General features: G+C 39.7%; 1 protein-coding gene across 2 annotated transcripts in view; it reads right to left on the bottom strand.

Annotated features, from left to right (window-relative positions):
• The window catches only part of lmtk2 (lemur tyrosine kinase 2), a 47,081-nt gene that overhangs the window by 2,372 nt on the left and 28,055 nt on the right, over positions 1–16,654 (bottom strand). For both annotated transcript variants that reach the window (XM_048187041.1, XM_048187049.1), the window contains exons 7-13: positions 9,734–9,864; positions 6,194–6,278; positions 5,980–6,101; positions 5,325–5,474; positions 2,359–5,239; positions 2,132–2,264; positions 37–291 (exon numbers count right to left, since the gene is read on the bottom strand). In XM_048187041.1, coding sequence (XP_048042998.1) covers positions 37–291; positions 2,132–2,264; positions 2,359–5,239; positions 5,325–5,474; positions 5,980–6,101; positions 6,194–6,278; positions 9,734–9,864 — 3,757 coding nt within the window. The remainder of the gene's footprint in view (positions 1–36; positions 292–2,131; positions 2,265–2,358; positions 5,240–5,324; positions 5,475–5,979; positions 6,102–6,193; positions 6,279–9,733; positions 9,865–16,654) is intronic.

Raw genomic sequence — 16,654 nt, 5'->3', positions numbered from 1 at the left:
TGTTTGATCATGTGTGGATGTTTGGGTTCAACTTACCCCCTTGTTCAATGTCGGAGTCTGTGAGGTGGGTGAGGGAGAAGCTAGCGATGCTGGCTGGGGAGATGGAGAAGCGTGAGTAGTTGGAGGGACTGTTCCAGCTCTGCTCCAGGGTGCGGTTCGCAGGGGGTGGCGACAAATACTTAGAAGCTGCTGAGGTCCCACTGGACCGACTGGCAGAATGATCACTGGCTGCTTTTGAAAGAAAATTGGGCTCTGGAGATGGGAAGTCATCATCCCATTCAAATGCACCACCTGTGAAACAAATCCAAAGGTTTAAAGTCTTGGTAATCAACCTGAGGCTTGCAAGTCTCCCATGGCTCTTTGATTACAGTGTACTTTTGATTACAGTTAACTTCTTTGCACCGAATGCTGAGGAAAAGTGCAAAATTTCTTTTTGGTTTTTGAAAATGTCCATTTTAAAACAACTGACCCTTCGTAAAGACCCGCCCCCTTTAGTTACTGTTGCTTTGTCCGACAAGCCATGGCACGCCACAGAGTGAAAAATACATCGCGGAGCAAAGAGGACACTGACAACACGTCGACAGACAAGACAGAGCAGGTTACTTATGATATTAAACAAAGTTCCAGCTTTCAAACTGTGTAATTTTTTAAAGAAATCTGAACAATAAAAACCGTTTTGTGTCATGACAGATTGTTGTTCAATCTAGTTCATTTCATATAAACATGAATGAACATGAGAAGGAATGTTGTTTCAAACGCGGAAAGACGTCAGTAAACACCATTTTTCAAGTTCAAGTCCACCGAGGTTAATCTAACTCCTGACTGCTTTGTCAGACAAAATGGCGGATTCGGCATTATGATTGGTTAGATCGCTTGTCAATCAAACTCCTGGTGAAGGGTCAATTGAATCCACAGAGACACCAAAATGTTTAGAAATTTGGTTTCTGATTGGCCTTAGGTTAAGTACCATTGGTTTAATGGGTTCACAGTTAAAATGTAGACCAGTGCTTGCCAACCCCGGTCATGAAGTATCCACCACACAGCATATTTTGAATGCCTTCTTAATCAAACACACCTGACTGAACTCACTGGCTCATTAGTAGAGACTTCCACCCTGCGTCCCAATGTGCATACTATCCATCATAAATAGTATGTGACAAAAGTGTAAATGTGTCCAAAAGCATAGTATGTTGAAAAAAGTATGCTGAAACATCACCGGGTGGTCTACTATTTCTGGTAGATATTTGCAGTGTGGATCTGTGTCCACTATAACGGCTAAAATTGCCCACAACCCATTGTGCTTTGGAGGAGGATTCAGTTCAGAAGTACAAACAAATAAAAAGAACAAGCAGCATGGCGTATGTGCATGAGACCGACAGTTAAGCAGAGACACCCTGAAAAGGGTTTGAGTAACTAATAATCAATATCTAATCTAAAAAAAAGATGTTGTTTGTGTTATATTTAACATGCAAAACGTGAATTTTAATAAAGATACAAATAGCACAATAGCAAAGCAGAAATGTTTGGTCACTATTAAATCCATCATGCAAAAAACAGACTTGTAGATCAATGTGCTGCTTGTTTTCTCTCTGACATTGTAGGAAGCACTGTTGATGATGTTAACTGTGACACGATGTTTGATAGGCTGCTTTATGGTGACAGAATGCAGGTAACTACAGGGGACAATTTTAAGACACGGAAGAATATCCCAAAACTTGCCATCTGCTACACACTCAAAAGACTCAAAAGAATACTTTTAGGGCATAGTATAAGAGGAGGAATAGACCTTTTTCACACTTCCGTGTTTTTGGCTTCCGGAGTGATCCACGCCGGGTAAAAGAACCAGCCTCAATCAAAACCAGCTCGGGAATCAAAGTCGTTTTACGAATTAAATGTCATGAAAATGTGTGAACGTTCTTGGTGAATTATTGTTGAGACTACAGAGCTCTCATTAAGAGCGAAATTTAACAAATAATTTGAAGTGATGATTTCCGATTCTTGTGAAAAAGGTCTATTGGGGGAGAGCACGAGACCTGAAATGGGAGTGTCAGATAATAACATCCAAAAAGTGTGCTGACAGTTGGGAAACACTGATGTAGAATGTAAAAAAGAAAATTAACACAGTCATTACCTTCTTCATCGGTGGAGCTCTCAGAGTTGGTAAATCTATTAAGGTAGTTGGAGGAGGACACCGGACTGCAGAAATCAGACAATTGACTACTGGGGTCAAGAGTATGCTCACCAAGTTCCTTTGTTGGAGTTTCCTATTTGGTTGAAAAACAGAGAATCAGGCATAGAAAAAGCCTCTCTTAAAAGTTGTATTTAAAAAGAGTTAAGAATGCAAGGAAAACATCAGACCTGGTCAAAAAGGTAGACAGTGACGTCATCAAAGAACGACACACCACGTCTATTATTTCCATCGCTGCCCTCTTCTGATGTTGTTTTAGCAGTCTGAAGGGATTTGGGTTTCAGCAGGCTTTTGAGGTTGAGGGAACTGCTGTCGTCCGAGATGATAACAGGTACCGGGTGCACAACTTCATCCTCACTGCACTCAGAGCTAGAGCTGTGTAATCGGTAGGCACGCATATCCTCATCTGACTCATCACTGTTCTCATCTTCTTCATCAGCATCCATTCCATCCTCAGTGCCATATTCCAGCGAGGATCCATCGAGCTTTCCTAAATACCTCCCCTCCATATCTGGCTCTTTTTTCTTTGTTCCCTCCCCAGCATATGTTCTTGTTAGTTTTGCATGGACCTTGACGTCTGTTGAGGGCTGTGTTGAGGTAGCGGATGTTGCTGCATGTTCTGGGGCTGCATGGGGATGAGTTTGGTCTGAGTCATCAACAGTCAATTGTTTATCCTGGCTCCAATCTTCCTCAGTGGTGTGAACCAACTCAGGAGTCCTTATAGCCTGTACATCACCATCAGTCGATTCTAAAGTAGGACCTGCAGAATCGGGGGATATCTCGGACACCGACTGCTCCTCAACAGCTTCAGTTCCTTGACTTTCACCAGCTTCTCGATTGCTCTGGAGCCAAAATGAAGCATCTCCTGTGCTGCTTCCACTGACCTCATCACTCTTCTTATCTAGCTCCTCATTGTCTGAGAAGTAAGCAGAGTCTCGGTAGTTTCCTCCCAAGGAAACTTCACCAAGTTCTTGTTGGTGATCAACTCTACCACCATTTACCTGAACATCAGGTACACTGTCCACCTCAGACACAACAATTTCTGGTGGAACCAGTGCTGCAGGCTCCATGGCACTACCCATCTCATTCTCTTCAGGGGAATCCCTCAAGACTGTTTGAGAGTTCCACTCGGGTGACTCTAAGTTCTCGGTTTCATACCCACTGTCAGCGGCTTTGTATGGGGGTTGAAGCTTATTATTAACAGGATTTTCCAATGACTGTCCATGCACCACGTCCCTATGCATGTCCAAAGAATCTAATGAATCTGGCGTTTCAGCCGAATTCTCAATGGTTGGAAGAGTGGATAAGGTGCTATCATCAAGAAGGCTGTCCTGACTTATTTGGTCAAGACAGGAGTCTGAAACCAACAGTGAGGACATGTCCTGAGTTTCATGGTTGTCCAATAAAGTTTCTTGATCTTGATCGATGGCTTCTGAGGGCAGACTATCCTTGGCCGTCTTCTTGTCCAGCTCCATTATATCACTCATTGAGTCACTACTTGTTAGACCTTCAGTGAGGCCACCTTCTGTACACTCACCAACAGGTGAAGTAGTAAAGCTTAGTACAGCTGTGTCGATGATTCCTTCATACTGCCCATTCTCCGTTGAGGCTCCAAAGCATTCTTCAAGGCTGGGGGGTTTGGCATCTATGCACATATGTAGTGTATCTGTAGTGGCACTTTCAAGGGACTGATGACTATCAGATGGACTGTCAACAATGACCTCAACGCTCTCAGAGGTAGACTCAGAAGAAGAGTAAATCCCAGATTTTGGGGAATGCAAAGAGCCATTTGTGTCTGGCAGGTGGTTGCTACAGGTTTCTCCTGTTACTAATATATCAAAAGGCACCATTGTTTCTTTTCCTTTCAAAGGCGACAAAAAATCTTCTAAAATCGGGCTGACTAAGTCCAAGAATTCATCCTTAAGCTGCGTAGAATTCACAGCTGATTTCAAAGACCCACCTGTAAGGTTTACACTATCTGAGACATCCGTCTCAATAATGGAGCTCATGGTCTCCTGAATATTTTTTGAGTCGGGCTGTGAGAACGCAGACTTGTCCTTCATCAGGCTGTTATCTTTAAGAAACAAGAAGTTTTCAGCCAGTTTCTCTGTGTTAAGAAGCTTCATTACATCTGAAGTGTCCTGATCAGAGATCTCTAGATGAATGGCTTCTGGTCCAACCCCTAAAAAAGACTTTGGAAAACTATTACTTGCCTCTTTACCATTAGCTTCACCATCAGAATCCCTCTTCGGTAGATTCATCTCTGGGAGCTCCATGAAACCTTCCCTGAATGAATGAGTATCTTCTAGTTTTACATCACTCTCACTGAAAATGTTAGTATGGTAAGGGCTCTCATGTTCACTTGAGGACCATATGTGGCTGTCCTGAAGGTAAGAGTCTTTTGAGTCAATGCTCTGATGGAAGAAATCAGCATCTGTACTGGATTCATCCAATCGGACATCCTGCAAAACTACATATTGATTCTGTTCTGAAGCATTGGTACCTTCAGCACCCTCACTTTCTCCCATCCCAATTTCACTCTCATCTAGCTCCTCCAACTTAATAAAATAGTCATTTCCAGAGGATGCTTTGTGTGCATCAAAAACTGGCAAGGTTTCCGGGACTCTGCCATCTTCTGCTTGCGCTACAGTGTCAGGGAAATGAGCCTGAATATCTTGCCTTGGCACTGGAAAGAACATACTGTGGTAATTCAAAGTAGTGTCCAAGGCAGAACGATTGTGGCTGTCATAGTGGTCATGCTTGGCTGCCTCCCACACATATTCAAAACTTAGTCCACGACTCGTTTCAGTGACAGTGAGCACCTCGTCTGGTTCTCGGCCGTCATCAAACTGCTCCAGGATGGGGAAGGAGGAATGACTGACGGTGGCCTGACGAGTGGTAGGATTGGGTTTGAGAGAGCTCCAGCGCTGCTCGAAGTCATCCTCCACATCTTTCTGACCCTGCATACGGAGGTAAGTGAGCAGGCGGTGGACCTCTTCAGCAGTGGCTCTCTTGTCTGCAGGCAACCAACAAAACTGTAGAACTTCAAACCTGTAGACCAAAGCATAGAGTTAAGAAGTTTCAAGAGAGAAACTGATCTTGTTTATAAAAATAGAAGCATCTGTGAAGGACTAACCATCTTTCTGAGTATGGTAAGTCCAGTTGTGGCTTGAGAAGTCTGACTTGTTGATCCTTGAGCACATGGTGGAGCACTTCTCTATCTGACAAGTGAGGATACGGCTGCTTTCCACTTTCAAACAGCTCCCATAATGTCACACCCAATGCCCTGAAAAGACAAAAATCTTATGAACATAAGTAATGTTACTATTCAATTATATTACCTATAATTCTACATTACATCTATAGCATATTAACAACAAAACTGTTTATTACAATCTAGGTCATTCATTAATATAACTCAAATCAACTTTCCAAAAAATAAACAAAGACACTAAAAATCCATTATCCATATTCAACTTTAATATAGAAGAATCTGTAATAAGATGAACTAATATGCTCATGAAATAGCTGGCTGACATCCAAGCCATCATTTGGTCAGTCTGAGTGATTCATAAACCTTTAAAATGTATGACCCTGCTTTCAGACAAGTGTAGTGGTACCTCAATTACAGAGTGCTATCATCTGCTGATTGCTGTGAGAGGCCAAAACATTGCTATCGTCGTTTACCTTTTCCCTCCACATATTTTTTTAATCTCAAAAGACATGAGACTGCAAAAGTGCATTCCGTTAAACAAGTAATTGTAACATAACTATAATTTTGAATTACTTACCAAACATTGCTGGGTTTAGTCTGTTCTGATGTGATCAAGCCCCCATGCAGCTCACCAATCAGCTCAGGGGCAAGCCAACGCAGTGCAACACATTGGTCATCCTCTGTGGTGATGTAATCCTCCTGCAAGGAGAGAGAAAAAAATAACGTAATAATAAAGTTAAGTAAAAAATAAAAACAAATATTAAGAATAATGATGCCTTTTCAAGTTTTACCTTAAAACTCGTAGGGCCAATGCCATAGTCTCCTACTTTGACAGTCAGGTCTGTTGTGAGATAGCAGTTCCTCAAAGCCAAATCACTGTGATAGGAAGGAAAAAAAAATTACCTGACATGCCTTTAAACATATAAAATGGTTCACAGATAAAATGATTCTCTTGTAGTGTGATACTATACTGCCTACATAACTATTACAAAAAAAAAATCATCTTAAAGTTGCAATGAAACTTAAGTATCTGACAGAACTTCTCTTCCGTATTGTGACACATTGTGAAGCATGTTATTTCACAGGAAGGTTTTGATTAAACATTTAAATTTAAAATTAATTATTTAATTTTAATTAATTATATGGTCAAATAAAAAAATAAACAAATGGATGAATCGTTTTACAAAAACATCCATTTAGAAAATATGAATTACAGTGTGAATTTTGATTTCATGTCGACTTTAAACATTTGGATCTCATCCACTAATAACTAAGAAGTGTCCATGTTGCAAATCTGAGCAACTAGCTACTTGTTGAGCCCTGCTCACCCCCTTCATCAAAAACATTGATCCTGGAGCTTTTCCCAACCCACACGTTCCCCAGAGGGGAACAATATGCCCATTGAGGCAGTAAGCGGGATGGGAAGACATATGGTGTCTGATTCAAACGGAGCTTGTGAACACAGCAGCTCTGATTTCAGCTTTGCCCATCTTTTCTGAGTAGTGTCTCTTTTACACCCTCTCTCGGGAAACTGCTGACACTAGTGGTGTCTTCACACAGCACAGGGCTACTGTCATGCTCACTGAAACCACCGCAAGATAAATGGACAGATATTTTAGACGCTGTACTCTGACCTTGGCAAAAGGGGCAAATACAGTACTGTTGGCGGGTCACAGGGAATCAGAGCTGTGCTTTTAACCATACAGGGAAAATTCACATGTGCAGACCAGGGTTATTATGGTTAGCTAAAACTTAAACCATAAAAAAAGTTTTAAAAAATCGTTACTTGGGGAAAAAAAAAAAACTCATTTTTGTTTAGTTGACTAAAACTAATAAATAAAAATGAATAAATAATACAAATAAAAACTAATAACTAATAAAAATGATAATGATAATTACACATCAAAATTATAAAAAAATTAAGTAGAATTCAAGTGAAAACTGAAAAATATACACTTTTTTTTCTTTTCTGATAAATCAGAGCTTAAATGGAAAATGCCATGACTGAGAGATTTGCCAGACCTCAGGGAATTATTCCAGCAAATATAGTTCTGGGACCGTATTCACAAAACATTTTATCTTACCACTAAGAGTTCTCCTAAATGGCAGTAAAAGTTCTTAGTTAAGAGTCTTCTCTGAAAACCTATTCACAAAGCTGCTGAGACCAACTTTTACTAAGGAAAAGACAGAAGTCTCAAGCTAAGAGTAAGGGCGGGGTTGACCTCGTTGCTATGGATGATGTCAACACGCTTACTAACTATGACCACATCGATTGGCTGATGGGGAAGGAGTCGGTCAGCGATTTAATCATAGAAATATTGCAGAATGAGATAACATGGTGCCACATCCAAATAAAGGTTTTAAAATAAAAATGTTTAAAAAATGTAGGCTGTCAATAATTAAACTACTATATGTTCAGCTAATTGTCAGCCTCTTACATGTCTGCGAAAGATTGCAGAAATCAAGCCACAAATTATGTTTTATAAACAAAGTTTGGGAGGAGCGCGTTCAAACGGTCTATCAAATCAGCTCGAGAGGAGGAATGCACAGATGAGAGCCAACTCAACTAGTTACCTCGACAGTTTTCTGCATCCCTCTGCCACCCTGTTCCTCACTCTTGGCTGGGGATATGGGGGAGAACTCTGGATTAGGGCTAAACTCCAAGCTCGGAGCCCTCGATCCCATTCAACAGCATGCCAAATACACTTATTATATTTTTATCTTTAGGTGTGAACTTGTAAAAACAACTGCCACAGGTAATCGGACATTATTTATTTATTTAAGATTTATTTATATACACGGATCCAGGGGGGTTAATAAAGGCCTTCTGAAATGATTTGATGCGCTTGTGTAAAAAAAAAAACATATTTAACAAGTTATGAAGTAAAATATCTAGCTTCTGCCAGACCGCCTTCCGTATTTAAAGTTACGAAGAAAGTGTAAACTGTCTCGTCAGTTACACTTTTTACATAATTTGAACAGGGAAGGCGTAGGACATAGTGTAAGCTTTTTGAGCTGCAAGAGTTTATTAGGCGGTCTGGTGGAAGCTAGATATTTTACTTCATAACTTGTTAAATATGTTTTTTTTTTTTTTTTACACAAGCACATCAATTCATTTCAAAAGGCCTTTTTTAATCCCCCCGAGGACGTTTAGGATGAATGGATTTAAACGGAGACACTTTCTTCAACACATACTCGTGGCCTCTGTTCACTGCCATTATAAAGCTCGGATGCGTCAGGATATTTATTAATATTTCTCAGATTGTGTTCATCAGAAAGAAGAAAGTCATATACACCTAGGATGGCTTGAGGATGAGTAAAGCTTGGGCTAATCCTTTAAGATGTTTTGTGAATACGGCCCCTGGAGTTTAAAGTGAAACAGAATAGTGAATGTATAGTCCTTATTATTACGCCACCTAGTGTTGTTTGAGTGTCTGTGCACTTGCCTCAGTAGTGGGTGGGATTTTGGGTCATTCTACCAAGAATTTCCTGGACACTTTAGGGCATAAAAATAAGGGTTAAAAAGGTTGCCTCTTTAATGCTTGGACCCCAAAAAATAGACCAATGACTTTAAACAGGGTTCAGCAGGCCTTTAGCACATGAGCAGTCTAAAAAAGTTGCATTTGGACATGCAAAGCTGCTGACCATGGCTAAATTTCCCAAGATACCACTGCTCTTTGGGCTTTGTGCCATTTCAGACAACTAAATGTGTAGATGCCCACAGTGGGAGTGTCAAACAGCATTTTGCAGTAAATCACCTCCGAAACCAAAAATCCAGTATTTTCACGACAGCCACAACAACAGCTCGGAATCTCCATGCCTCCTTTGGAGTTGTAGCCCAGACGACCCCGCCCACTCCCCGTGCCCTATACGAGGGGATCCTCTTACGCTCAAACCGCAGAATCATCATATCCCAGCGGTGGAGGACAGCCAACACCCCATAATCCAGGGGAGCTGTGCAATCGGACACCTTTCAGCATATTCTGAGCATGCGGGAGGGTACAGACGCGCTCAGCATGGCAAGACACCCTAGATAACTCAGCCTTCCTCCAGAAGACTGGAAGGGAAAGAATGAAAGTGCAACGTTGCCTTTCACAGCGCCGTGGCCTTTTTTGGAAAAAAAAAAGAGGACAGCCAGCACGGATGAGGAAAGGCTGGACAAAAACACACACGTGCATTCAGACAGATGCAATGAGTTGCATTAAACATGCCTGTAAGATGTTCGCATAACGGTTAAGTAATGTCAAATCACTGAGAAATGGAACGGAAATGTAATGTATCTGCATCTTTGAGATGTAAAGTGAGCTGAATGAGAAATTTGTAGGGTTAACCTGTGCAGGAAGTTGTGTTTGTGCATGTGGGTGACTCCCGCTGCGATCTCGCAGGCCATTTTCTGCAGCTGTAGTAGTTCTCCATTCCTGTAAAGCCATTCATGCTGAGAGACGTAACTCTTCAGGTCCCCCTACACACCAAAACACAAGGGCAAGAGTTATAGGACATTTACAACCCAACCACAAAGAATCAAGGTTTAAGACCACAGAACCAAATAATTTGCTGAAACATGATCATAAGCATCTTGAGAAGCAGATATCAGAGCACATACAGTATTTAGATTGAAATGATCAAGTTTTGTTGAGGATAAATCAGCATGGATATATAACAGCCTGTGTGAAAGGTAACTTGCGGAGGCAGCCACAGAGGGGCAGTATTCTCTCTCTGTAGAGATGCTGTACTGCCGCCAGGGTAACTCAACCAAATAAGGGAAAGGCTATTTAATAGTGACTACTATATGCTGTGTCACAGTAATTTAAAAATAAAAAAGCAGCAGTAAGACCGTGCGGGCAGATCAGGGCTGTTCAGCTGTGTTGGGTTTCTGGGCTCAAAGACTACAGGTCACTTTAGCTCTTGGGGAGACTGCATTTCATTTCATCACATAATTCACAATTTTCAGTAACGCGATTGGCACGGAGACCTGGAGGGCAAAACATCCACATCCATCCAACTGCAGCACAGGCCTGTCACTTTTCCATCTGTTTCAAGCCATGAATACTTAGATCACCTCTCAAAAGAAGAAAAAACTAAAATATGTGAGCATAGTTTTGGGCTCTTGTGATCCATATACAGCGCCTGCTGCAGTATTTCAATCACTAAAAGCAGCAGGACATTCTAAAACACATATGAAAAACACTTAAAGAGACTTAAAGTACTAAAATGTGGTATTTAAAGATCAAATTCAGTATACATCTTAATGATGATGCATACAGGCAAGCAGATGAGCCCATGAATGCAATGCACTAAATGATTCTTTATAATGGTTTTCTATGAAGAAAAAAAACGAGAAACTGCTTTGTTTATATTCTGGGTTCATCGGCTTGCTTGTATACAGTATGCATCATCATTAAGATGTATACTGAATTAAGTCTTACTATATTAGTACTCAGTACAAATCTAGTAAAATTAGCTGTTGGGCAATGGATGAAGGCTGTGACGTCACGTGAAAACTATTTATTCTGATAACGTTGAAGCTCTTGCATAGAAAGTATTATCTTTTGCTAATTAAACTGCACACTCAGCCTCCACTTATAACCATGTCAATAAATAACATATTAATTAGTCTGATGAACCTTTCAACCGTTTCCAGTACTTCAAGTCTACTCGCTCAATGACTGTGTATTATTACGCAAGTCAAGGAGTGCATAGACATTGGTCTCAAGAGGATCCTGTTATCTCAGACTCCTAGCGACACACAGGGCAAAGTACTCCCTTTGGAATACTGCAGGAGAAACAGCGTTACAGCTGGCAGCCATGTAATATATGATTAACTTTCTGTTAAATCAGCCAACCTGTAAAGCAAGCTGGCAAAGGAGCTTTGTTTGCACCTAACATAAGGCTCGGAAAACTGCCATCAGTTCTGCCTTTAATTTATCAATTTTAAAAAAATTGTCCATTATTTATGACCAGCCAATGATATGAATGAAAGAGTATATGACTCAGTAAACATTCATTCAACAGGATGTGAATATTGAGAAAAACAAAAGGAAAGAAGAGGAAAAATTATACATTGCCAAATGAAGCTGCAGCCTATTTTTAGTATCAATCTTTTTTTGCATATAATATGACAATATTATTATTATTATTGTTATTCAGATGTAGGGCAGAGCCGTAGATCACTGACAAGCCACGCAATATCACGTTCATTATCGCAGATGAATCGCCTTCGATAATGAACGCGATATTGCATAGCTTGTCAGTGATCTACGGCTCTGTCTATTAAATGGCACTCCATTTGAAAGCAAGTGATGGCGATTTAGCGACAATCAGGGAACCGGCTTTACTGACGAAATGCGCGTGACAATCGCATGCGATATATCGCCCAGCCGTATTCAGATGTTGTATTTAGTTTCTTTGTAATTCCCATTATTCTCACTGGTCATTGTTATTAAATTCTCATTTCTGAAAACACCATAATTTTTTAGGGGGGTTACGTTTTTGTAAGAAAAATATGCATATCCATAATAACTGGCTTCAGGTAACGGCTGTTAGTGAGTCGAGTTCTGGCGGAAGAGTGACCTCTGACCCAATGTATCGCGTAGGATGTAGGAGCAGCTTAAGCTTAGGTGAGAGTAGATGCCTTTCACGGTTTAAACAAATAGGGCTGGGCAACAAACTCAAACTCAAATCCTCCGACATTTCTATTTAAAAATGTGTGTATTTGTGTGTGTTTTCCTCTGCGCTTCTGCATTAGTCAATACATCGGGTCAGAGGTCACTCTTCTGCCGGAACTCAACTTGCATACGGCTGTTGCCAGAAAGCCAGTGATTAATTATTGTTACAAAAATGCATCACTTTGTTTCAGAAGCCCTTTATTAACCCTTAAATGCATGACTGTTTCGCCAATCATTCTTACATATTCGGGTCTTTATCGACCCGGATCTATATCTAACACGGAAGGATCTCTACCTGTCGCGATAATATAAAACTCCTCTTATATTAGAGTAACAGTTACAGAAGAATAAAATAAAGCATATTTTGTTACCTTTTGGAGCTTGAAAGGGCTCAGTTTGAGCAGATGTTTTATGCCATCACCATGTCCTCGTCAGAGCTCATTTCCCAGTAAATTCAGCAAATAATGGGCTAGTTTTATGTTTGCGGTCACGGATATGAGCCCATTCGCGATCTCAAACATTCTCAAAACTATATAATTTTCAACATCTTCAAAATCAATATTTCAATCGCTAACAGCTTCACCAGATCCATCCAGTAAGAGTTACAGTCATATTTGATTGCGTTCAGTACTTGCTCTGCAGTAAATCGCTGAGCCATTTCATGTTTTTCTTATTATTACACTTTCTGTCTGAAAGAGTCGTCACTTCAGCATTGTGTATCAGACATTGCCACCTTGTGTAATAAAGGTGAATTGCACTTATTCTGTCATCTAAGATTCAATTATTGTTGTGCAGAAAAAATATACATACACTCATACACACCTCGGGTCGTTAGCGACCCTATACAATTTTTACACAAAATGAACGCAAAAATAGGCATTCTTTTATAGTTTTATGATTTTTTTCTTGCTATATTCTTTATAATGAATTGATTGAGGAATACCAAGAAGGTTGATGTCTAACTTTAAAAAATGAATGAGGAGGAGGGTAGTGAATGACGTCCCGGGTCACTAAAGACCCGAGGTATGCATTTAAGGGTTAACCCCCTGGAGCTGTGTGGATTACTTTTAGGATGGGTGAATGCACTTTTTTGGGCTTCAAAATCTTGAGCCCCATTCACTACCATTATAAAGCTTGGAAGAGTCAGGATATTTTTTAATATAACTCCAATTGTTCTCATCGGAAAGAAGAAAGTCATATACACCTAGGATGGCTTGAGGGTGAGTAAATCATGGGATAACTTTCATTTTTGGGTGAACTAACCCTTTAATTGTCATAATATCACAAAGTGTTTTTTTTGTTTCGTTTTTTTATTTTGGGGGATATATGGCTCAAGCTTGTTCTTGACACAAATGTACACGTTCTCTTTTTTTAAAGTAAATTTTAAGTGCACAACATTGTGAAACATACAAAAGCTCTCCCTAAATCTTACCAGGGGCATGGTCTGGCCTTTAAACACAAACACGCATACACTTGTTGCAGCTCCCTAAAGAAAGCCTTTACAGGAGAGACTGTCACTCAATCAGAGAGCAACTGGCATTCTGCAAACCAGCTCCAGTTGCACCCTGCTGCTATATTTCTCTCTAAAATGCACTGTGTCAGGGTTACTAGTAGTTACCAGTGATACACAAAGAAAATCAGCCATCCAATTCACATGTGCTTCTCTCTACCTTGGGAGAGCAAAACATTAAGCAAACATTTTAATATAAAGTAAAATATTAAAATCAGTAATGGAACATTCAGTCTCAAAAAAAGAACTTCCGGCTCTGCACCATATAACCTGGAAATGAGTAGACCAGCAGCTGACTCTCATTAGAAGAGCGCTGCTGCTGATATGTTCAGAATAGAGAGGCCATTGATCAGAACCGTCTGGTTACCAATCTTGCGTTTGGAGCAAAATCCGGCCGGTTCCAATCGATGGACGGTCGATCGTTGTTTGCTTTATTTTGGCTGATCTCTCTTCTGACCTTGCACACAAACTGCATTGCTATCATTTCCCAAAATGTAATTTGTGTGAAAAAAATATTATGAAGTCTGTAAACAGGATGTTAACAGGCCAGAGACGGGAAATTCTGAAGATGAACGCAAAGAGGAGAGGAGAGCACAGAGGTGCCTGCAGAGCAAATACTGTACCTGGCACAGCAATAGAGAACTGGGGTTGGGGTTTATATGAATGTATCTCTAAAGGCAACTGACTGTCTTCAGAAAAGTGTGGATGGCATTTTCTTTTCCTCTTTCCCATAAAGTAGTGTTTATAAGTGCAGCACAGATTTGTTTACATGCTGTTCCATAAGAACAATCTACTGTTACAGAGTGATTTTGCATTTTCATTCAGTCTGTCTGCTGTTTTTGTTTTGTGCTGGTATATTTTATGTAGCATAATTTGTGAAAGCTAAAGTCAGAACTAAAAGTCAGAACATTCTGTTTTTGCTTTAAATCTTGAAATTATCTATTATCTAGTGTATCTAAAATGTATTACACAAAAATATGAAGCAGCACAACATTGATAATAATCAGAAATGTTTCTTGAGCATCAAATCAGCATAGTATAATGATTTCTGAAGGATCATGTGACAATGAAGACTGGAGTAATGATGCTGAAAATTCAGCTTTGATCACAGGAATAAATTACATTTTACAATATATTCACATAGAAAAAAGTTTTTTTTTTTTTATTGTAATAACATTTCACAATATCACTGTATTTTTGATCAAATAAATGCAGCCTGGCTGAGCAGAACAGCAGAAACAACAAAACATCCTACTGATCCAAAACTTAAGTGACAGTGTATGTGAAACTGTAAAACATTATGCAACCAAAAAACATTTTAAAACTAACATTTTTGTCACATGGTCTTATCAAGTTTAAAGACATCAGCATGTGTAATTACCCAACTGGGATCTAATTATCTTGGAAATGTTATTTTTGCCAGTCCAATAAAATGAGTCAAGAATGAGATAAAATTTTGAAAGAGAAAAAGTGGTATCTATCACATGTCCATCTAGCTAAGCACACTGAATTGTGATCTGGTTGTTTGACTACACTACACGTTTTGTCAAACATAGTAGGTCACACATCCAGAAAACCACACTGTCCAGAGTAAACATACTACACCCTGAAAAATAATACAAGTAGTATGCTATTCTGAACTCAGCCATCGATGACCTCAACCAAACCTCTCGATAAGAATGTCAATATGCCGCACAAACTGGTCTAGTGTGGGAAATAAGGCCAGAAATGTGCAACGAAATGCCCAGGCTTCTCCATTATTCTTCTTAGATGAGAAATCGTAGGACCATACGCCCAAATTGGTCTATGTCTCAGCCTCTTCTTCCGTGTGAAGCTACACTCTGACTTGGGAGGGAACGACTTGGGTCGAAACCCGAGCTGAAACACCAGCTAAGGAAACAGCCCAGACTGCATTACGCAACAGCGGGCCGCAGTGAGCTCATGCTATCTCTGGAGACGGGCGGCATGGCTCAAAGCCATCCACCTGCTCAGGCCCAGAGGATCCCAGACCACAGGCATTGTTCCTAACAACTGGTCAGGTGTGCAGGATGTTACTAACCACTACCGCTGTGGGATTAACAGCTAACTAATTACAGAGCATGAGCAGAATCAACCCCGCAGCGGAAACTGAAAGGAACCAGAGAATATTGTCTCTTTCTCAGATGATTCAAAATGTGAGTTTGCACAAACACCAAGCAGTAAACTGGCATATAGTGTTGTTATTATTATATTTAATAATAACAACAACACCCACCCATTACATTTGTCAAAATCCTTTAGTTAGACTTTATAACTTAAGCTTTGAAGAACGGATTTCCAATGGGGCTATTTACACCTGTTCATTCATGCATTTTAACTGATCAGATAGATATCCATTTTGTTAAAACTGTTCCATTTACTCTTGGCCACATAAATACGGAAGATTGTTTTCGCCATGGAATAAAAAATAAAAAAGGTATAATTGTGACTTTTTATTTCACAATACTGACTTTTTTCTCAGAATTGTGTGGTATAACCCACAACTGCAAGTTATAAAGACAGAATCGCTTGTTATAAATTCATAATTGCGAGATGTAATCTCACAATTGCGAGTTATAAAGTTAGAATTGTGTGTTATAAAGTCAGAATTGTGAGTTATAAAGTCAGAACTGTGTGATATAAAGTTGCAATAGTGTGTTATAAAGTCAGAATTGTGAGTTAAAAAAAAAATTTCCTCAGTATTGGACTTTATAACTTGTCATTGTGAGTTTATATCTCACAATTCTGAGAAATAAGTCAGAATTGTAAGTTTATAACTCAAAATTATGACTTTATTTCTCGCAATTGTGAGTTTATATCCCAATTCTGAGAAAAAAGTCAGAATTGCGAGTTCATATCACAATTGCAAGAAAAAAGTCAGAATTGCGAGTTTATATCACAATTGCAAGAAAAAGTCAGAATTGCGAGTTTATATCACAATTGCAAGAAAAAAGTCAGAATTGCGAGTTTATATCACAATTGCAAGAAAAAGTCAGAATTGCGAGTTCATATCACAATTGCAAGAAAAAGTCAGAATTGCGAGTTCATATCACAATTGC

This window comes from Megalobrama amblycephala, linkage group LG1 (assembly GCF_018812025.1).
Source record: "Megalobrama amblycephala isolate DHTTF-2021 linkage group LG1, ASM1881202v1, whole genome shotgun sequence".
NCBI classification, from domain to species: Eukaryota; Metazoa; Chordata; class Actinopteri; order Cypriniformes; family Xenocyprididae; genus Megalobrama; species Megalobrama amblycephala.
This window is presented reverse-complemented; position numbering and strand designations above follow the sequence as displayed.